The following is a 19,304-nucleotide window of genomic DNA, read 5'->3' as shown; positions in this document are numbered from 1 at the left end:
TTGACCTGTGTATCTGAGAATCCACCATCACAGATCCACCAACTTCCTCGGACAGCATACTCCTTTCCCCACATACTAGGGCATAGGGAGACATGTGGAGAGCTAGGTTCTATGATGCACAGGGGCTGCAGAACCATTGCATTCATCTCTTCACTTGTGGAACTACATTATTTCTGCTTTGTTCCTTGGCTGTAGGAGCATGCATGTGCATAGGGACGAGGGCGTGTCCCTTAGTTAATAGAAAATATCACGAGCTTGACAACTCTAAAACTTAGAACAAATGAAATGTCTAGTGGGCACTAGCCTAGAACTTGGGAGATCTGGGTTTAATTTCTACTACATACCTCCTGTGTGACTTAGTGTTTCTGTACCCTATCTGTAAAATGGGGATAATAGCATTTACCTACCTCACAGAGATGTTGTGAGGATAAACACATTAATGATTGTGAGATGCTCAGATACTACAGTAGCTTGGAGGCAATATAAGTACTTTTGATAGATGACTATATTGCACAAGAAATTACATTAAACAAGATAAAACCCATTATTTTATTTTACAGGCCAATTCTACAGCATATGCATAACTCCCAGAATGAGGATTTAAATGAGTGAAAATTTCACATGTATTCAACTAAAATCCATTTTTAAATTGCTGTAGTTAAGCTAGTACAAACCCTTGCATAGATACTCTTATTTTATTTCAAGAGTGACTTATTTTGGTTTAGTTTAAATCTGTTCCTAACTGGCTTAAGACAGGCCATATCTATACTATGGGGACCATAGCGGCATAGCTAATGTGTTGTAGCTATGCTGGCATAACCCCATTGCACAGACCCTGCCTACAGCTTCAGAAGGGCTTTTCAGTCACTGTAGGAACTCCATCTCCCTGATTGACAGTAACTACATCAATGGAATCATTCATCCAGCTGTTTCTACTGTGAGGATTAGCTCAGCATTGCTATGTTGCTCAGATGTGTGGATTTTTCACATCTCTGAGCGCTGAAGCTGTGTCAGCAAAATTTTAGGTGTAGAGCAGATTCTAAACTGCAGTAAGTCACTCTTAAAGTAAAATAGGAGTGTCCACATAACCATTTGCACCTGTTTTAAAATTACACCGTTAGTTAAATTGATGTAACTTTCTCCTTGATTAGACAAACCCTAATGCAACCACAAGAGAAGTTACAGAAATAATTATTTGATTCGATTACTCAGAAACCCTTATTTTGTGTTTCCATTCATTTTGTTTCTGTAATCTATTACAGTGTTATATTTTAAAACTATCTGTAACTTTCCAATTGTTTGAGTATGAAGAGGAAGAGACTCATGTAATTCCAGGGAGCTGTTTTTAGCAGGGGTATTGAAATTGTTACGTGAGTAGTTTCCTTTACTACTTTTGAGGTCACCACCCTTCCTCTTGGAAAACTCTGAGAAGTAACTTCTTTTTCCCCTATTGAACAATAGTACTATAGTGCAATAGGATTCAACAACTTTTTTTGAAGGATTGATTACATTCAAATTTAACTTAGAGAAGAGGAAACAAATTCTTAATCTGCTGTATATAAACTCTGAATTTTTTTTTAGATTTTGTGTTGGTGATGGGGGCTCTTGGACATGAACTTGTGCAATACTCCATTCTTAGCAAAAGCCTCATCTAGTGTAAATCAGCTTCCCATTTACACCACCTGAGGATCTGGCCCAGTTACAATTATCCCATCATTGCTGTTATGCTATAAAGGGGATACTGGGATAAAGGAGATTTGAGACCATGTCCTTTGGCTAATAGTCAGTCTTGATTTATGTCCCCAAAGCTAAGCTACAAATCAATGTGGTGACCACTTCTTATCTATGATTCTTTATTTTGTATAGATAAGGCCTGTGTATTCTGCAGCTCACTGGACTTAAATTTGGCACCCTGAAGCCCCCTGAGTTTACCACTACCAGAACAGTGAAATTGGTAACAAAAGGAAATGAACAAATAGATATAAACTGGCCATCAACAAGCTTAGGTTTGAAATTAGACAAACGTTTCTAAGGAGTGAAATTCTGGAACAGCCTTCCAAGGGGAGCAGTGAGGCAAAAAACCTAACTGGCTTCAAGACTGAGCTCAGTAAGTTTATGGCAGGGATGGTATGATGGGACTGCCTACAATGGCATGTAGCTAATCTGTGACAGCTAGTAGCAAATATCTCCAGTGGCTGGTGATGGGATACTAGATGGGAAGGGCTCTGAGTTACGACTGAGAATTCTTTCCCAGATGTCTGCTGAAATGCTCAGGGTCCAACTGACTGCCATATTTGGATCAAGAAGGAATTTTACCCCAGGTTGGATTGGCAGAGACCCTGGGGTTTTTTGTTTTTTTTTGCCTTCCTCTGCAGCAAGGATTGCAGCAAGCAAGCACTTGTAGGTTTAAACAAGTGTAAATGGTGAATTCTCTGTAACCTGAAGTCTTTGATTTGAGATCTTTTGTAACTCAGCCAGAGGATAGGGGTCTATTACAGGAATGGGTGGGTGAGGTTCTATGGCCTGCCGTGTACAGGAGGTCAGACTAGATGATCATGATGGTCCCTTCTGGCCTTAAAGTCCGAGAGTCATTTCCCCAGTGTAAAATATAGAGCATTTAAATAAAAGTTTTCAAAGCAGTAAATATTGGAGAGCATGAACCTTTGAGAAGATGAGCACCTTCTGCAAAATACTTCAGCATGCCCTCATGTTTTTCATAGTGTAGCCACTAGTAAATTGAGAGGGAGGTGACAGGTTGCTATCTAGTCGTTGAGATAACAGGGGCTAACCACTGATCATATTATTTAGTTGGAGGATGTTAAATTATGAAATGAAGGAAAATGCATCAGTTGGGAAATACATGATTTGGGCATGAGATGTTAAAAAACATATTAGTCCAAAATCATATTTCCTTGCACTAAAACCTGCAGGAAGGAAAGGATTCAGAACACTAAGTCTGATGAGTCTCACACATTATGCAGTGAATGTTCTTCTAAGTAGGAGAAGTTCAGTTTTGTAGGGAGGACGGGCACAAGCTCTATGGAACCTAGCATTCATGAGGAAAGCATGCAATATACTCACAGATCCTGGGCTCCATGTCCTTTCCTTTTGTCTGACAGCAGTATTGTATAACTATTTTGGGGGGCAAATCCTCAGTTGATGTGAATCAATGTACTAGACGAGTTTGATAGAGAGAAAACTTTCAGGATGGATCTTGTAGCTGGAAGGGACAGTAATATTACACAAGTGTAAGAAGAAGTATCATCCAATATATTGAGTGCTGCCAGAGCAAAGAATTGTTTTAACTTTTAAACTACAATTCGGTGATGAGCGTGGAAAAGTAAAATAAGGTTCAGCATGCTGTATTATGACTTCAAGAAAGTTTCTCTCTCTGTGTGATTATTGGACTGATGTCACCAGTGTCATCTGACACTGAAATGATTAACATGTAGCCAAAATGCAATAATGGCAATTTTGTGAGCAGGATCATGCCTCGTGTTTCGCTCAGTCTCAAAGTATGTTACACAAATCTAAGACGACTACAGCTATATGTCCAAGTACTAGATTAATTATTCCTATTGTTCATAAGAGAATAGGCCCAAGAAGTTTATTTGTGGATCAGAGCTAGCTATTATATCATATTGCTTGTCTTCATTAGCACATCTGATTAAACTCAACTATATACTAGCACACTTTTCACAGCTAAAAGTTGTGTTAAAAAAAGTGTGGTATGTGTGTGTGAGTGTAACTGACTGTGATTATATTGTGATTCATTTGGATTCTTGCAAGAGTGTGTCAGAAAACATAACGTTGCTTGCTTCTGTTTTGAGGATTTTTGAGTGGGAATATGTGATTATTTTTTATCAGTGTTTATCTTTCCTCCCATTTGTCCTATTCTCAGAGATACTCTTTCTCTGAGGATGGCCTTTGTCCTAGATTTTAGAACTTTCTGTGGGTTTTTGTTTGTTTGGGCGGTTTTTTTGTAATGTCTCCCTTTCTCTCATGATAGTTTAAAAATCCTTTCTACACCTATTGTAGTTGGTCTTCAGGGAGTGAGTACTGTTTATGGATTGCATAAGAGTACTGCCATATAAAGTGGTGTTCACACTTACTTCATATCATTATGCCCAACCTGGTAGATTTACAGAACAATTACATATTTTTTTCACAATATAAATTATCTGGACTGATTTTTGGTTACTAACACTGGTAAGTACTACTGTCAAGTCCATCTTCAGTAAGATACATTCTTTAATGATTGGGATAGGATCCCAGGCTAAAACAGGAAAAGAACAAGTTAAGAATTACTTACACAAGTTAGTTGTCATCAAGTCAGCAGAGCCTGATGAAATGCATCCTAGAATACTTAAGGAACTGGATGAAGGGATCTTTAAGCCATTAGCAATTACCTTTGAGAACTTGTAGAGGATGGGAAAGAGACCTGAGGACTGGAAAAGGGCAAATATAGTACCCATTTATAAAAAGGGGAATAATAAGAACAACCCAGTTTATTATAGACCAGTCAGCTTAACTTCAGTACCTGGAAAGATAATGGAGTGAATAATCAATCAATCAAATTGTAAGTACCTAGAAGAAAATAAGGTGATAAGTAACAGTCAATGTGGATTTGTTGAGAACAAATCATGTCAAACCAACCTAATATTCTTTGACAGGGTAACAAACCTTGTGGATAGTGGGGAAGCAGTAGATGTGATATATTTTGACTTTAGTAAGACTTTTGTTATTATCTCACATGACTTTGTCATAAACAAACTAGAGAAAAATAAACTAGACTTTGGAGGACAGGATTAGAATTCAAAATGATTTTGGCAAACTGGAGAAATGATCTGAAATAAATAGGATGAAATTCAGTAAGGACAAATACAAAGTATTATACTTAGGAAGGAATAATCTTAAATATAAAATAACAAATACAAAATGGGAAATGACTGCCTGAGGAATAGGACTGCAGGAAAGGGGGTTATCAGGGATCACAAACAAAATATGAGTCAACAATGTAATAAAAAAAAACAAACATCATTCTGGGATGTATTAGCAGAAGTGTTGTAAGCAAGACATGAAAAGTAATTCTTCCACTTTACTCTGCACTGATAAGTTCAAAAAGAACTAGATAAGTTCATACAGGATATGTCCCTCAAAGGCTGTTAGCCAGGATGGTCAGGGATTGCTGTTTTCCAGAAGCTGAGAATCGGTGACAGGATGGATCGCTTGATGATTACCTGTTCTGTTCACTTCCTCTGAAGCAGTTGGCATTGGCCACTGATAGAAGACAGAATACTGGGGTAGATGAACCATTGGTCTGACCCAGAATGGCTGTTCTTATGATCTGAAGGCTTCAAAGGGAGTATTGTATCCAGTTCTGGGCACTACATTTTGGGAAAGATGTGGACAAATTGAAGAAAGTCCAGAGGAGAGCAACAAAAACAATTAAAGGTCTAGAAAACATGACCTATGAGGAAAGATTGAAAAAAATTGGGTTGTTTATGCTGTAGAAGACAAGACTGAGGGGGGACATAACAGTCATCAAGTATATAAAAGGTTGTTATAAAAACGGGGGTGAAACATTGTTCTCTGTAACCACTGAGGGCAGGCTAAGAAGCAATGGGCTTAAATTGCAGCAAGTGAGATTTAGGTTAAATATTAAGAAAAACTTCCTAACAGTGAGAGTAGTTAAGTACTGGAAAAATTACTCTCATTGGAGGTTTTTAAGAACAGGTTAGACAAACACCTGTCAGGGATAGTCTAGATGATAATTAGTCCTGCCTCAGTGCAAGGAACTGGATTAGATGACCTCCTGAGGTCTCTTCCAGTCCTACATTTCTATGATTTCATAGAATCATAGAAGATTAGGTTTGGACGGGACCTCTGGAGGTCATCTACTCCAACCCCCCTGCTCAAAGCAGGACCACCCCAACTAAATCATCTCAGCCAGGGCTTTGTCAAGCCATACCTTAAAAACCTCTAAGCGTGGAGATTCCACTACCTCTCTAGGTAATCCATTCCAGTGCTTTAACACCCTCGTAGTGAAAAGATTTTTCCTAATATCCAACCTAGACCTCCCCCAGGGCAACTTGAAACCGTTGCTCCTAGTTTTGACATCTACTACCACTGAAAACAGCCTAGTTCCATTCTCCCTAGAATCCCCTTGCAGGTAGTTAAAGGTTGCTATCAAATCCCCCCCTCATTCTTCTCTTCTGCAGACTAAACAAGCCTAGTTCCCTCAGCCTTTCTTCATAAGTCATGTTGTCCAGCCTCCTAATCATTGTTGTTGCCATCCGCTGGACTCGTTCCAATTTGTCCATATCCCAAGAGCAACCACTCTAGGGCTAACTGAATACCTATTCGAATTCCATTAATGGAACTCCTATTGATGCCAAGGGGCATTTGAGTTAAAGATCAAGGGTACAATATAGCCATATAAAGGGTGAAATCCTGAGCCTATTGATGTCAATAGCAAAATTCCTGTTGACTTCAGTGGAGCCAGGATTTCACCCAGAGTTTTTAACCCTTTACTCCTGCCCCCTAAAATTCTTAAAGCATATTTTATTTTTTTTATTATTTTTGAGGGGGCAAAGAGAAATCCCTCACATGTAGGTGGGGGGAAGGAAGGTGAAAAGATGCTATTCTGAACCCTTTCATCCAAAAGCAGAAGCACAGGAGAACTCCTGTCTCCTGCTATATGTTTCATCTGTTGACTAACAGAAATCCTAGAGAAAAGTTACATGATAAGAGAGAAATAATTCAATAAAAGTTTACTACTCCAATGAGTTTAGGACTAATGGATAAAGATAAAGATTTATATCAACTCCCTCATATCTATAATTTGCTACTGTAAAAACGTGTACTAGGTGTTTGTTTGCCCCCTACTGGAAGATCCATTGCCATGGTGTACCCTTTTGGGGGAAAAAGAGTACTGAGTTTAGACCTCCAGGAGCTGCCTAGAAAGGCCTCCCAGGATCAGCTGCAGGTGGAATCCACCGAATCAGTCTTACAGTGGCTAGAAGAGCTGGGAGCAGGCAGAAGCCAATCCAGGCCAGCAGAAAAGATAAAAAAGGCTGACTACGCTTCTTCCAGGGGCCGGTTCTGGGTGAAGCTGGAACCCAGGAAGCCTGGTATGGTCAGGGCGGAACTCTGACTGCATCTTTTGTTTGAGTCAACAAAAGACTGAAATGTAGGGTCCAGGTGGGCCACCCTGAACTGAATGTTAATATGACCTCTGTGAGACTAGGTAAGCTCACTTTATAAGATGCTCCACTGGCTCACATGAGCCTGTGACCACTATCTTGCATAATTTAATATTAAAAATATACACAGAGTACAAACCTGGTGTGTTATGACCTACAAGTGTAAAGGGAATACATTAATCATGCTGTGTTACTAGAAGGGTCAGAAATATCTGAAAAAACACTGTCTGATGGAAATCTCATAACAGAGATGAAGGCAGTGACACTATTGCCCATGGAGGGGGATTGATGCCAGACTTGTCACAGATGGATTTAGTAGCTGCATGCTAGTAAGAAAGAAAGGTGTTGCTGGTTGGGGAGAGGGGGCACTTTGAAGAATGTATTGCCTCTGTAACATCATCCTGCATTGAATGTGTCTGGCCTCAGCTCATAAAGGTGGCCACAGCCTTGGAGTTCAGCTGTATTCCTCACTGTTCCTGGATGCCCAGTAGACCTGGGTACACAAAGTGGGTTTTACATTTTGTTCTGAAAGCAGTGAGATTTGTGGTCTTTCCAATCTCTTCTGGAAATGAGCTCCATAGTCCTGGATCAGATAGCTTGGGCTGTCTTATTGAGGGCTTTGAAGATCATGCTAAACTTGAGTTTGAGATTGTATTCAACAGAGAACTGGTGAAGAAAGTGGAGCTATGTGGTAGTGTGTTCTTGGCAATTTGTAGTGTTAAACAGCCAGACTGATTCATTATGAACCAAGGGAGCTCTTATAGGGATCTGTTTCGTTACTAGTCACAGAGAATTACAATTAAGACCAGAATATGTGGTCACTGTGGCCAAGTCTGAATCCAGCAGAATGAGGGGCACAGTCTCTTGGCCAGCTGTACATGAAAAAGGGAATTTCTGTGACCTAACTTTTCCCTCCATAACACTACACACACAAAAATCCTGCTGACTGAAATAGAGAGGGCAAAAAAGAGAATTTTGTGTTTTCTTTTTAATAGCTATGTAAGGCACTAAGATACCACAGTGGTTGGGACTAAGTATGTTTGTAGACTGGCGTTCCAGAATTTAAGCTATTCTTCCAAAATCTTTTTAGGTTTCCTCACCATTCTCTCCCCCATACTCTTACTTTAAAAAAATGTTAACATTCAGCGAGATCTGAACAGATTTCTGGCCCTCAGTAGGTATCGAGGGAGAGGTGGGTATTGCAGCAATGTTGGAGTAACTCTAACTTAACTCTGCATTTATATGGAATATGCCCAGCTGTCACTTATCACATGCTCTCTCTAGAGAGTGAGACCATCATTATATCATCTTTTTGTATATAATGTGTATATTCCTGAATACAGATACTGTAGTGCTAAAAGTTAGAATACAAATACGTTTTTTATATCCCCAGCAGAGTTGTCAGTTTTGCAAAAATGTAATCTTAATAACAACTGAATAGTTTTGTCTGTACAGCTGACCTAAGAAGAACACAGTGCCATACGTGATTTGAAAGCTGCAGAGTTGACTAGCACAGTGATATAAAGAAAGCTCTAGTCTAGCTGTATTGTGTGTGTAGCTTTGCCCATTGTGGTCAGATTTCATAGCAGTTGTAATGGAAATTTACCATTGATGAGATGGAGAAATGGCTTTAGTAAAATAGACTCTAAGTGTTGTTCAAAAAGGAAAGTTAAGAAACTGTGTAGGTCATGAGCAAAACATTGGTATTTAGTTGGCTGCCCTCAGCACATTTTGCAACAGGGTAGTCTCTGCTACTTTTTTATTAATCCTTTGTGTTTCTTTGGAAGAACATCACTGGACCAAAGAGCCAAAACAGCTTTGATATAAATATGGGTCTTTGTATCATCTTTATATAATTGATATATTTTCAGGAATTGTAACAGAAAGATGGAGATTAATGGTGCCTTTGAGGTTGCAACATCTACTCAAATGACCTGATAGACTAACAGTGTCTTTGCACACAAGGATGTATTTTAGATACTGGAAATTGATTTATAGTAGTAGTAAAATTTAATTGGCATTTGCAGCAGCAGTGGAAGGGAGAATACTGAGTGGTTTAAACAGAACCCTGCCCAATCATTGTTGTATGAATGGATAGGAAGAAAATACATAACTCTTATTACAAGATTTGTTGTGTGGTTCTTTCTCTTGAAAATGTGGTTTTATTTAAAAAAAAAAAAAAAAAAAAAAAAGATGTATTACATATGGGTTTTTTCCCTCTTTATTTTTTCTCTTAGAATCAGAAAATACAATTTCATTCACTAACAGTTCCAACATTTGCTGATCATTGCTTTCTTTTGCATTTCCAGTGCTGTAGGAAACAACATTCTTCTCTTTACCGATTGGGCATCAGCATAACTGACAATGTCCAAAGGAATGTTAAGAGTTTTATGGCATGGTATTATTATTATTCATTAATTATATTATTTATTTGTAAGGTTATAAATGGACCTTTCCACTTAAGCCCTGTACTAACTGCTGTTAGTACAGGTCAGTCTTCAAATCCCACAGTTCCTCTGGAAGCTGAGACCAGCTTACCAGCCACAACCATCTCAAATAAAAGCAAGGAAAATTGGAGTGAGCCAGAACTGTCCACCCTTCTTCTCCTTTCTCACTCATTATATCAAAGGGATCCTGAGTGTATCTCAGACTTCAGTAGTAACCCACAGGCTGCCCCTACTAATTACCTGCACAGTCTTTTCAGAATTGGACTTGCAAAGTCCTATGCTCTCCTGGAGTAACAGTTTCATTCCTCTGTACTCCTTTATGTGGCCTCACTGGGTATAAAGTATGATTCCCAGTGAAGGCAGACAAACTTGTGCTAGTTCTGCTTGGGCTAGGGCACTAAAAGTAGTGCGGACGTCGTGGCACGGGCAGCAACTCACACTACTGTCCCAAGTCCAAGCCTGCCCAACCCCGGGGCCGGGGCCTGAGCAGAAGAAGGGAGGGGGAAGTGGGAGCTGTTATTTTTATTCTGTTGCTTTCACATTTTTGAGTACCACACTCACATTATTATTTAATTTCTTGATGGTAGTTTAGAAAAATATTTAGAATTCAGAAGGAATCCCTTCAAGATTGTAATTTTAAAACTGGCCAGTTTGAGACTTGTTAGAGGTGAACAATAGTAGTAATTTTAAAAAAGTCTAAGCTGAAGATTCTAATTGCTCTCTTTTAGTAATGTGAATCTTCTTCTTTTAAAATATAATCTTTGAAGGGCTTTATTTGTGCCAAGTATCTTGTATAAGGTCATGGAACAGATGTCTGCACTTAAAATGGCCTTTTTCCAATTAAATCATGTCTTCCCATGGAAAATGTTTTCTTGGCCTGTTTCTCAGAGGCCTCATGGTGACAATATGAAAGGGTACAGAGACTTCTTTAGTCACTGGGCCCAATCCTGAAGCCCATTATTCAAGCAACTCTCATTGAAGCATTTACATTTAATATAGATGGATCAGAGATGCCATTTCATACTTCTGGCTAGACAGGCAAATATAGAATCATAGGCAAAGATTAACACACACCCCCTCGCCAACCTGCCCAGGAAAAGGGTCTTCCATGTGTGCATCTTGCCTTTCTCATATAGAAGAGGACCTCCATAGAACCACACTGTATTCCTGGAATCCCACAGAGGGCTGGCTGCAGAATCTGGAAGGAAGCAACAGGCTGGGAAAGGAGTCTGGGGAGGTCACTAATCATACCCTACCAGATCCACAGAGATTTTCTGGGAATGGTAGTATTGGCCCATATTGTTATTTTTTTTTTTAAGCGTTCCTGTATGCCAGAGGACTGTTTTTAAGTGCGAGCTCCCAGGGGAGGCCATGGCCAGGGAGTGTAGGGGTGTATGATCTGGGGCCCCAGGAGCATGCAGGTGACTCTCTGTTTCATGTAGAATCTCTTGGCTCTGCAGTTTCTGAAGGTGGAACCCCCTGCTTGCTGTGTAGGAAGGCACAAAGCAATTCACTCAAAAAGCAATTCAGTTAAACTCCATGAAATAGCACCATGCAGAGTCTTCCTCACACTAGTGTGTATGTCCTTCCACTTCCTCCATGAGCGTATGTCAAGCATAGGGATGCTCTGGGTTATAGCTTCACTGCCTCGTTCATCACTTTGCTGATGCAGCATATTGATACAGCCTGGATTGCAAGTGCAGAAAGGCAGTGCTGCTCTGAAGCAGTTTTTATGAACAGTCAGGGTTACCCTGAACATCTGAGCAAAAGGAAAGTACTGCATATGCTGTGGACTCAAAACCATAAGAAACACTTTTTCATTGGTTGTTTTAAATGAATTAATAGTATCCTGGTACAATAAAAATGGTGAGGGCCATCTAGGAAATTTTTCTGAGCCCTTGATTCTTGTCTGATTACCCTTTACATTAAATACCAGTAAATATAGTGTGTTTAAAAATTATAATGCATTAGCAGCTATTACAAATATTTCTAGGTTTTGTAGGATATGACAGAGAAAAACACTATACTGTAGATTGTTTGTTTAATTATTCTCCTTAAGGCCTATTTATTGCTTGTGCCAAGTGCTTGAGGTAAAAGGCTCTATAGCCCATTGTCAATCCCCTGAACTATCTAGTTCTCCCAGTTCACTTGTTTGATGTTTTTCTCGTAGTAAGTTATTAGTAAAAAATTTTAATTAGTTGAGTTTGTTGCTTTTCTATTCATTTGAATTTTTTCATTAAACTAAGTTAGAGAGACTTCTTTAATTATGTTGTCATAATGATAACGGGAGTGATCTTTTTTGTAATCAAGTTAGAGCCATTGAACTGAAATCTGTTAATATCAGTACTGACATAATACACTTATATGGCACCACAATTAAATGCAGTTAAATATCCTATTAATTCATACAATATCTCTTCTCTCTCAAATTCCCTGTCATTTTGGTAGAATGTTCCCAGCTTGAATAGGACTCACTGGAAGATTTAATGATATTCCTGAACTTATGTAAGAGTTATTTTGAATTCAGTATTTTTATACAAGATTTCCACTCAGTATAATGTTATTCTGCTAATCATGGACAAAAATACACTGTACATTAATAGTATAAAATGAGGGATAAGAAGTAGTAAAATGAGGGGGTAAGTAATAAGTACAATGCTTGTAAAGGTTAAAAGTTGTTTTGTTTTAGCTTTGAACCTCAAATTGCTACGTGGAAGCTGAGCTCACTGGTGACTAACAGGAAAAGACCTTTAGTCACTAAAGGACATTTATTTTTGCTTTCAGTGCCCTAATTCATTTAATTATATTTTTGCTCTTGTATGAACAGTATACTTGTTAGAGAATGTAATGAGAATTTAACAAAGAATGGTTAATAATGTTTACTAGAAGCAGTATAGAGTTGCAGGGCTAACTACAGATCTGTGTGTTGAGTGAAATCCCAGAGATTATTTTTTCAATTTAAGAAATGCACTATTAAAATTTCTGAGTATAAAATTATTTTCATATGAAACTTTTTGGCAGTCATCTGTACTACATTTTCTTAAAATGTTGGATTATGAGTTTTTTCCCCCACCCATTACTGGAAGCATACAAATCTGTTCAGTTTATGGATTTTGGAAGCAGATACACAAAGTGAAGAGTTGTTCTGCCCAAGTAAACCTGATTTGTTTTCTTCAGAATGTGTTCGTCTGTTGACATTAATTTGCCATAGTAAAATCATATAGAAATGTGTGTATTTTTGTCTAAAACAGGAAAACCTTGTTGGTAGAATTAAAATTATGCCCCATATTTTTAATTTTATCAGAAAAGTTTTTAGTGTTAAGCAAAAATTCATCCCAATGTAAGTGAAATTTTAGTCTGGAAAGTCAAGTAGATAGTGCAGTATGCTGTAGCTTCATGTGGATTTTCTGAAGATAAATTTCTGTGTGTTTATTTTAGATGTGTGCTAGAATAATCTATAACAACTACAAAAAACTCAAATAAAAAAACCAAACCTTGCCTCTTTTTCCCCATTTCTCCCTTCCTCAACCCTGAGCTACAGATGCTATTTTGAATACAATTTCAAAAAGACTTACTTTATAAAAAGGCTTGTTGTTGTTACTGTCATCTTATGTTATATTAATTTGTTGACTTGATTAATTTCCTGGTGGGCACCTATCCATGTTTTTTTAAAAGAATTACAATTGATATTAACTTGCAGGCAGTTTCCTCAGAGGGACAGGAGCTTGCATTGGTGTACAAACTGAACCCTCCTCTCCTTCACAGAGATCATGCCTCTGGGTTTGAGTGGACACGCTCTGGTGGGGCAGGATGAGGAAAATGTCTATTCTGTACCTGAGAGAAATTCTTATGCTGTCGCTCTAAACGAGGACAGTATTGCCACTCTTCAGATGCTTTTGTGGATACTTTCTCAGCATGCTGAAAAAGGGAAGTCTGATTCCTGTTTAGCTTCAGCATAGATACTGAATTCCCTTGCGGTATGCCTGCTTGGTCAGGCCAAGAAGTTTGGCCTTTGTAATTGGGAATACCTATGGAAATGCAAATCCTCACATCAAAATGCAGCCTTAGAAATCTCTGAATCTTGCTGAAGGGCTTGATGTTAGTTTTATTATACCACAAGTGTCCCACTGATTTTAATGAATCTACATGTTGCCACCCATCATCTTCTGCACTTTTTATGATGAAGCATATAATCAGCAGCAGCTTACTTGATTGTCTGTGATTGTGGAGGAATATTTCCTTTGTGAACTTCTTGAATACATGTATCTATGCACTTTCTGGGTTAGATTTTAGAATGGGTACTACTTTCTCTTTTGAATGCACAATTTAAGCCTGCAGTTTATGCACCCGTTTTTAATAACTGCACTTTAATTGTTTTTGGCTTTTGGCATCCAAAATTCAATTGTGGACACAAATCTGAGTATGTGCACCTAAGTACCAGATTCCAGGTGCAAATCAAGCAGTTAGATATGCAAGTACTTCAATTTACAACCACATCTCACCCCCGTAAGTGTGCAAAAATATAAGTACATATTTTGTGAGCCAAATTGTTACTACAAATTGAGTAACAGGGCTTTGGCCCTTTGCAAATGTATTCCTATATTTCCGTTAGTCTCTTGGATATTTGTTTTTTGGAATACTTACCTAGAATAGATCAAGTATAATTTTATTTATAATCATATAATATCACAAATGAGCACAACGCTTTACAAAACAGAGTAAGACCTATTTCCAGCTCTGAAGAGCATACATTCTAAACAGACAACACAAATGACAACAAGCCAAGACTTGGGACAACACAGTGAAAACACATTATCATAGATAATCAGACATTCAGAATGGGGTATGGCAAATGGTGGAAATGCTACTAGCATCTGGAAAATGAGTCTTACTTATTCCAGATATTAGTAGAATGCTCCCCAATGCACCATTTTTGATTTGTGCATTTATGTTGTTTACAGCTCCAAGATGGTGTCAGGCTGGAGAGATCAGTGATTTTTGATGAAACTGGATCACACTAATTTTAGAAATGAATTTACTTTGGCCCTGTTTAATATTTGTAGCTATAACTAAAGGACAAAAAACAAGCAGGACAGGACAAAGGGTTATAATCTGCAAAACTGGTGGGAAATGTAAATGAGTTTGATACTGCAATCATTCTGTTGACTTCATTGACTTCTAAGGGAGCTATCCATGAATATGGCTGCAGCACTGGGCTCAGTATCAATGGCCATAGAATACACAAAACAATATTAGTACATCTGCTTCCTACTTCTGCTGAGCTTCATCAAAACATTCGGGTATATTTCTGTTCATGGTTAGTGGTCGCTTTCAGTCATTTTCCTGAACACTATCAAGTGAAGTCTCACAAAGGAAGAACACTATTAAAAAAAATCATACTTCGCTACAGGAAATTCGACATTAAGGGTCTATATCCTGAATATTTAAGTATCTGGAATATGAAAATTTCTAAAAATCGTGGAAGTCTGTCTTAGATACAACATAGGGAGAGGGAAGTGCAGTTTATTTTTGTTATTGCTAATCATGTGATCAGTAATGTTCACTGTGAGAGAGATTATAAATAATTGAATAAATTAAACATCTAGTGTAATTGGTTCTCAGAATATGGTGTTAGGAGTGAAATCTAAAATTAGTCATTTTTGCTGCCTGATGTGAGGTATCCAGTGTTCTTTGGCCAGCCACAGAGAAGGAAGCCAGCGTGAATGGGCTGAAATTCTCCTAAGACTGTACAATAACTAGATCTCTCAAAATGAAACTCCACAAGGTCCCTTCTTTCTCAGCCTAGCGATTTGGGAAGCAGTAAGTATTTATTTCCAGATTAAGAAGTAATCAGCACTACAGGATTTATTTGTTTGATGTGGACTAAAAGTAAACACTTGGGAAACACTAGGAAGGGTAAACACTTGGAATAATAAATAAAGTGTATGTTAAAATACAGCATTATATTGGAGAGAAGTAAATCTTCACAGATTAAAGATCTGTCTTTATCCTTATTAAAAATATTGCAACTTTTTTATTCCAAAGTGTGTATGTTTAATTTGGACCTCCTATGTGTGATATTTAATTAGCTCAATCTTCATGTGCACTGAAAAATTGGTGCACCTGGAGGAGGAGGAAAAATGGCTTATGCCCTAGCCTCAGATTAGGGACCCCCTTAATAATTTAGAGCAGTTTGAAGGCTGCTTCAAATTATGCTGGCTAGTACGGACCACTCTGGGCCATTATATTGGGGATAGGCAGGGATTGCTGCAGTGTCCTGCAGCATGGTCACAACCCAACCATGCATGCTACGGTGTGGAGCTGGCTATGTTGGCTCTGTGCCAGTTGAAGAATTCCCAATGCTTGCAGAATCCTCAGCTGTCCTTTTAGGCTCTCTGATGCAAATAGGCCCAAGCATGAACGAGGAGCTGGCCCAATATATTTCCATCTCCTTTACCCCAATCCCATTTTTGCATATGTATCCCTTTGACTGGTTTTATTTAAGAGCTAATAGCACAGAGATTGTATATGGGATCGTACAGGGTGTGGGCATCCCATGTTGGGATCTCATTAGCAGATGTTAGCCTGAATGCCCTTCTCTACATTGGATGTATTCCATTGCACAGGAACCAGATCCAGAATGTTGCAGATTAACAAGGACTCTGGGTCTGGGTCAAGTTAGGCAAAGAATTCCTTTGTCATTGGATGGTTAGTTTTGCCATTTTGACCCCTCTTCCTGGCTGTCTTCATTTGTGGCTTGGCCTTTGTCACCACAATTATTTGTAGTGTATGTAATCATTGTGCATAGCCAGTCCAAGTAATCTGCATCGCTCACATACAAGTTAATCATGTGAGGTTGTTGTAAGCCCCTCTTCATAGTGCTACCTAAAGACTAATTTAGATGTAGCAAAACTAGGGGTGGTTTCCATTTCTCTTGGTTTCTGGGTTGTTTTTTTCATAACTCTTCATGCACTCAACATTTATACTTTCTAAAAGAATGGATTTACATTTGTATCATGCCCTTATTTGCAGTTTTACTGGACATCAAATTTACACCATGGTGATTAATGTATCCAACAGAAAGCAAACTCATGGGTTTTCAAAATTTTACTAGTGTCATTCTGCATTATAAATATTTTTATATCTTTTACGATAAAGTATTTAAAGCTAAAGTAGAATTTTTTTTAACTATTTTAAAATTCATCTCCAGAGCATTCAGAGTTTCTATAGAAACCTCTTTGATTTTAAGAACTCTTTTATTTGTTTTCCAAATGCAGATTATTGACAAAGAGATTAACCCATTTGTGGACAAATGGGAAGAAGAAAGCCAGTTTCCAGCACACAAAGTATTTAAAACTCTAGGACAAGCTGGATTCCTTGGAATTAACAAACCAACAGGTAGGAAAATCTTTTTATCTTAAATTTATTTTAATAGATATTGACAGAAACCAAAAGTTACATCTGAAATCTTGGGTAAAATTTTCAAAGTGTCTTAAATCTCATTTTCAGACATGATTTAGGCACTTGGGAGTAGAACGTTGTGAAATTTTTGGTTGAAACTTTTTTCGTTTCAGAATGCAGATTCAGGTTGACTGAGACATTTTGCAAATTTGGGTCAAAATCACCAAATTGTTTTCATAACAAAAAAAAAGCTCTTCAAAATGAAATAGTTCAGTATTTCAAATTGAAATGAGTTTCCATTTAGAAATTTACTTCAATTTTATTTTAATTTTTTAAAAGTTTAAAAAAGCTCAAACTAAATTAACATTTCTTTTGACCCTAAACTAAATATTTTTCAAATTTTCATTTTGCTGAACATTTGGAAACATTTCATTTCAGGTTGACTCAAAATGGTTTTTTTCCCTCTGTTTTTTCAGAACAGCTAGTAAATAAAAAAATCAGTTATTTTCACAGCTCTACTTGGGAAACTAAGTCCCATTGATTTCCACTACTGAAAATGGGACTCAGGCTCCAAAGTCACTTAGCTCTAATCTCTATCTGTTATAGACTGAATTTGAACACCTTGACTTTGGGAAAGTTCAGATTCAAGATCTGGGTGTTGTATCTATGGACTGTCCCTACTCCCTTCACTCTCCCCAAGTTAAAGATGCATTCAGATCTAGGGGGTTTGTTTTGCCTGCTCTAGACACACTAAGTTTGAATTTGGGATTTTGGTTTGGGTCCTTGTAGTGTTGTAATATAGAGTGGGAAGCCCTTAAAAAGTTAATTTCAGTATTAAAGATGTTACTCATTCTAGTGATATTCTACATACTTAAAATTGGAAATACCACTAGAACTGGTAACAGAAATGAATTTTTAAATACATGTCACTGTACATGTTGAATGAGCAGGAAACAAGCATGTCTATATTTAGTTTAACAAACTCACTATGGATTGCTAGAAGGAATTGGCTTAAACACAGAAGCCTGAAGCCAAAGTATTCAAATGTGTGTGGATAAAGCAAGGCATCAAAGTCCACACTGAGGCACTTAAATAAAAATTAACTGATTTTCAAAAGTGCTGAGTACCTGCAGCTCCACTAAAGTCATTAGGAGTTGAGGCTCCTTATGAGCTTTAAAAATCAGGTCTACTGTGTTCTGTTTAGGTCCCTACACACAGATTTAGATGCTTAACGTTGACTATTTGTATTTTAAAATGTTGTTCTTTGTATGCAATAGATGGGTTTTTCCTGGTTTAGTTACAGACTGTAAAATGAAATAAAACCTTAGTAATTTGTATAATACATGGGTGTTAGTCTCCTGTCACTTGCTTCTAGGTATCTCAGGTGTTAGCATAATTTAAATGATCGGCACATAATGCATCTCACATTTAAATTGCACAACATTGAGATTCAGTCATTCTGCTTCTGAGGTCACATTCAAATGATCTAAGCGATAGCATGAATCCAGGAAAGAGGCTTATGTTGCTAAATGCACTATGTGGACACCCTTAAAAAGGAAAACATTTTCAAAAATTGCTGAGTTGCAGCTATTTGACAATCAATGGAATTTATGTACGCTTATTCTCCATATGCAACACGTGTAATAATTTTCGCTACTGTTTGCAAGCTTATTCCTGTATTCAAGCAGTAATCCTAATGTTATATTGTTTTGCTCTCTGAAATTCACAGGAAGCAAATGCTTGTCTGTTTTGCTTTTTTGCCTGCCTGCAAATCTCATGCTTGCTTTTTCCATAACAACATCCAGAGTTGGGAATGTTACTCTGTAGATCAGGGGTTCTCAAACTGGAGTTCAGGACCCCTCAAGGGGTCACAAGGTTGTTATTGGGGGGGGCAGGTTGTGGGCTGCAGCTGTCAGTCCTGTGTGTGGATGACAGCCCAGAGCCTTTCAGAGCTGGGTGGCCAGAGAGCAGCGCAGGAGTAATGGTGGTATGGCATGGGGGTGTGGGGGGGGGGGGGGGGGGGTGGTGGCATAGCATGGGGGGATTGTCACTTTTTTGGGGGAGTCATCACAGCCTGAAGTATTTTCAAAGGGGGTCCCAGGAAAAAAAAGTTTGAGAAGCCCTGCTGTAGATGCACGTCTGCCTATGTACAGAATCCTCTTCTTGTTAACATTGAGCATGATCCTGAGATATACTGAGCATTCTCAGTCTTCATTAAAATGAAAGCATTTTGAGGGTGCTCTGTACCTCA

General features: G+C 38.2%; 1 protein-coding gene across 2 annotated transcripts in view; it reads left to right on the top strand.

The window, feature by feature from the left end:
- The window catches only part of LOC137162403 (probable acyl-CoA dehydrogenase 6), a 114,681-nt gene that overhangs the window by 4,232 nt on the left and 91,145 nt on the right, over positions 1-19,304 (top strand). For both annotated transcript variants that reach the window (XM_067562188.1, XM_067562189.1), the window contains exon 2: positions 16,930-17,050. In XM_067562188.1, the coding sequence (XP_067418289.1) occupies positions 16,930-17,050 (121 nt within the window). The remainder of the gene's footprint in view (positions 1-16,929; positions 17,051-19,304) is intronic.

This window comes from Emydura macquarii, unplaced genomic scaffold (assembly GCF_026122565.2).
Source record: "Emydura macquarii macquarii isolate MOO-44397 ecotype Brisbane River unplaced genomic scaffold, CSIRO-AGI_Emac_v2 contig_2422, whole genome shotgun sequence".
NCBI lineage: Eukaryota > Metazoa > Chordata > Testudines > Chelidae > Emydura > Emydura macquarii.
This window is presented reverse-complemented; position numbering and strand designations above follow the sequence as displayed.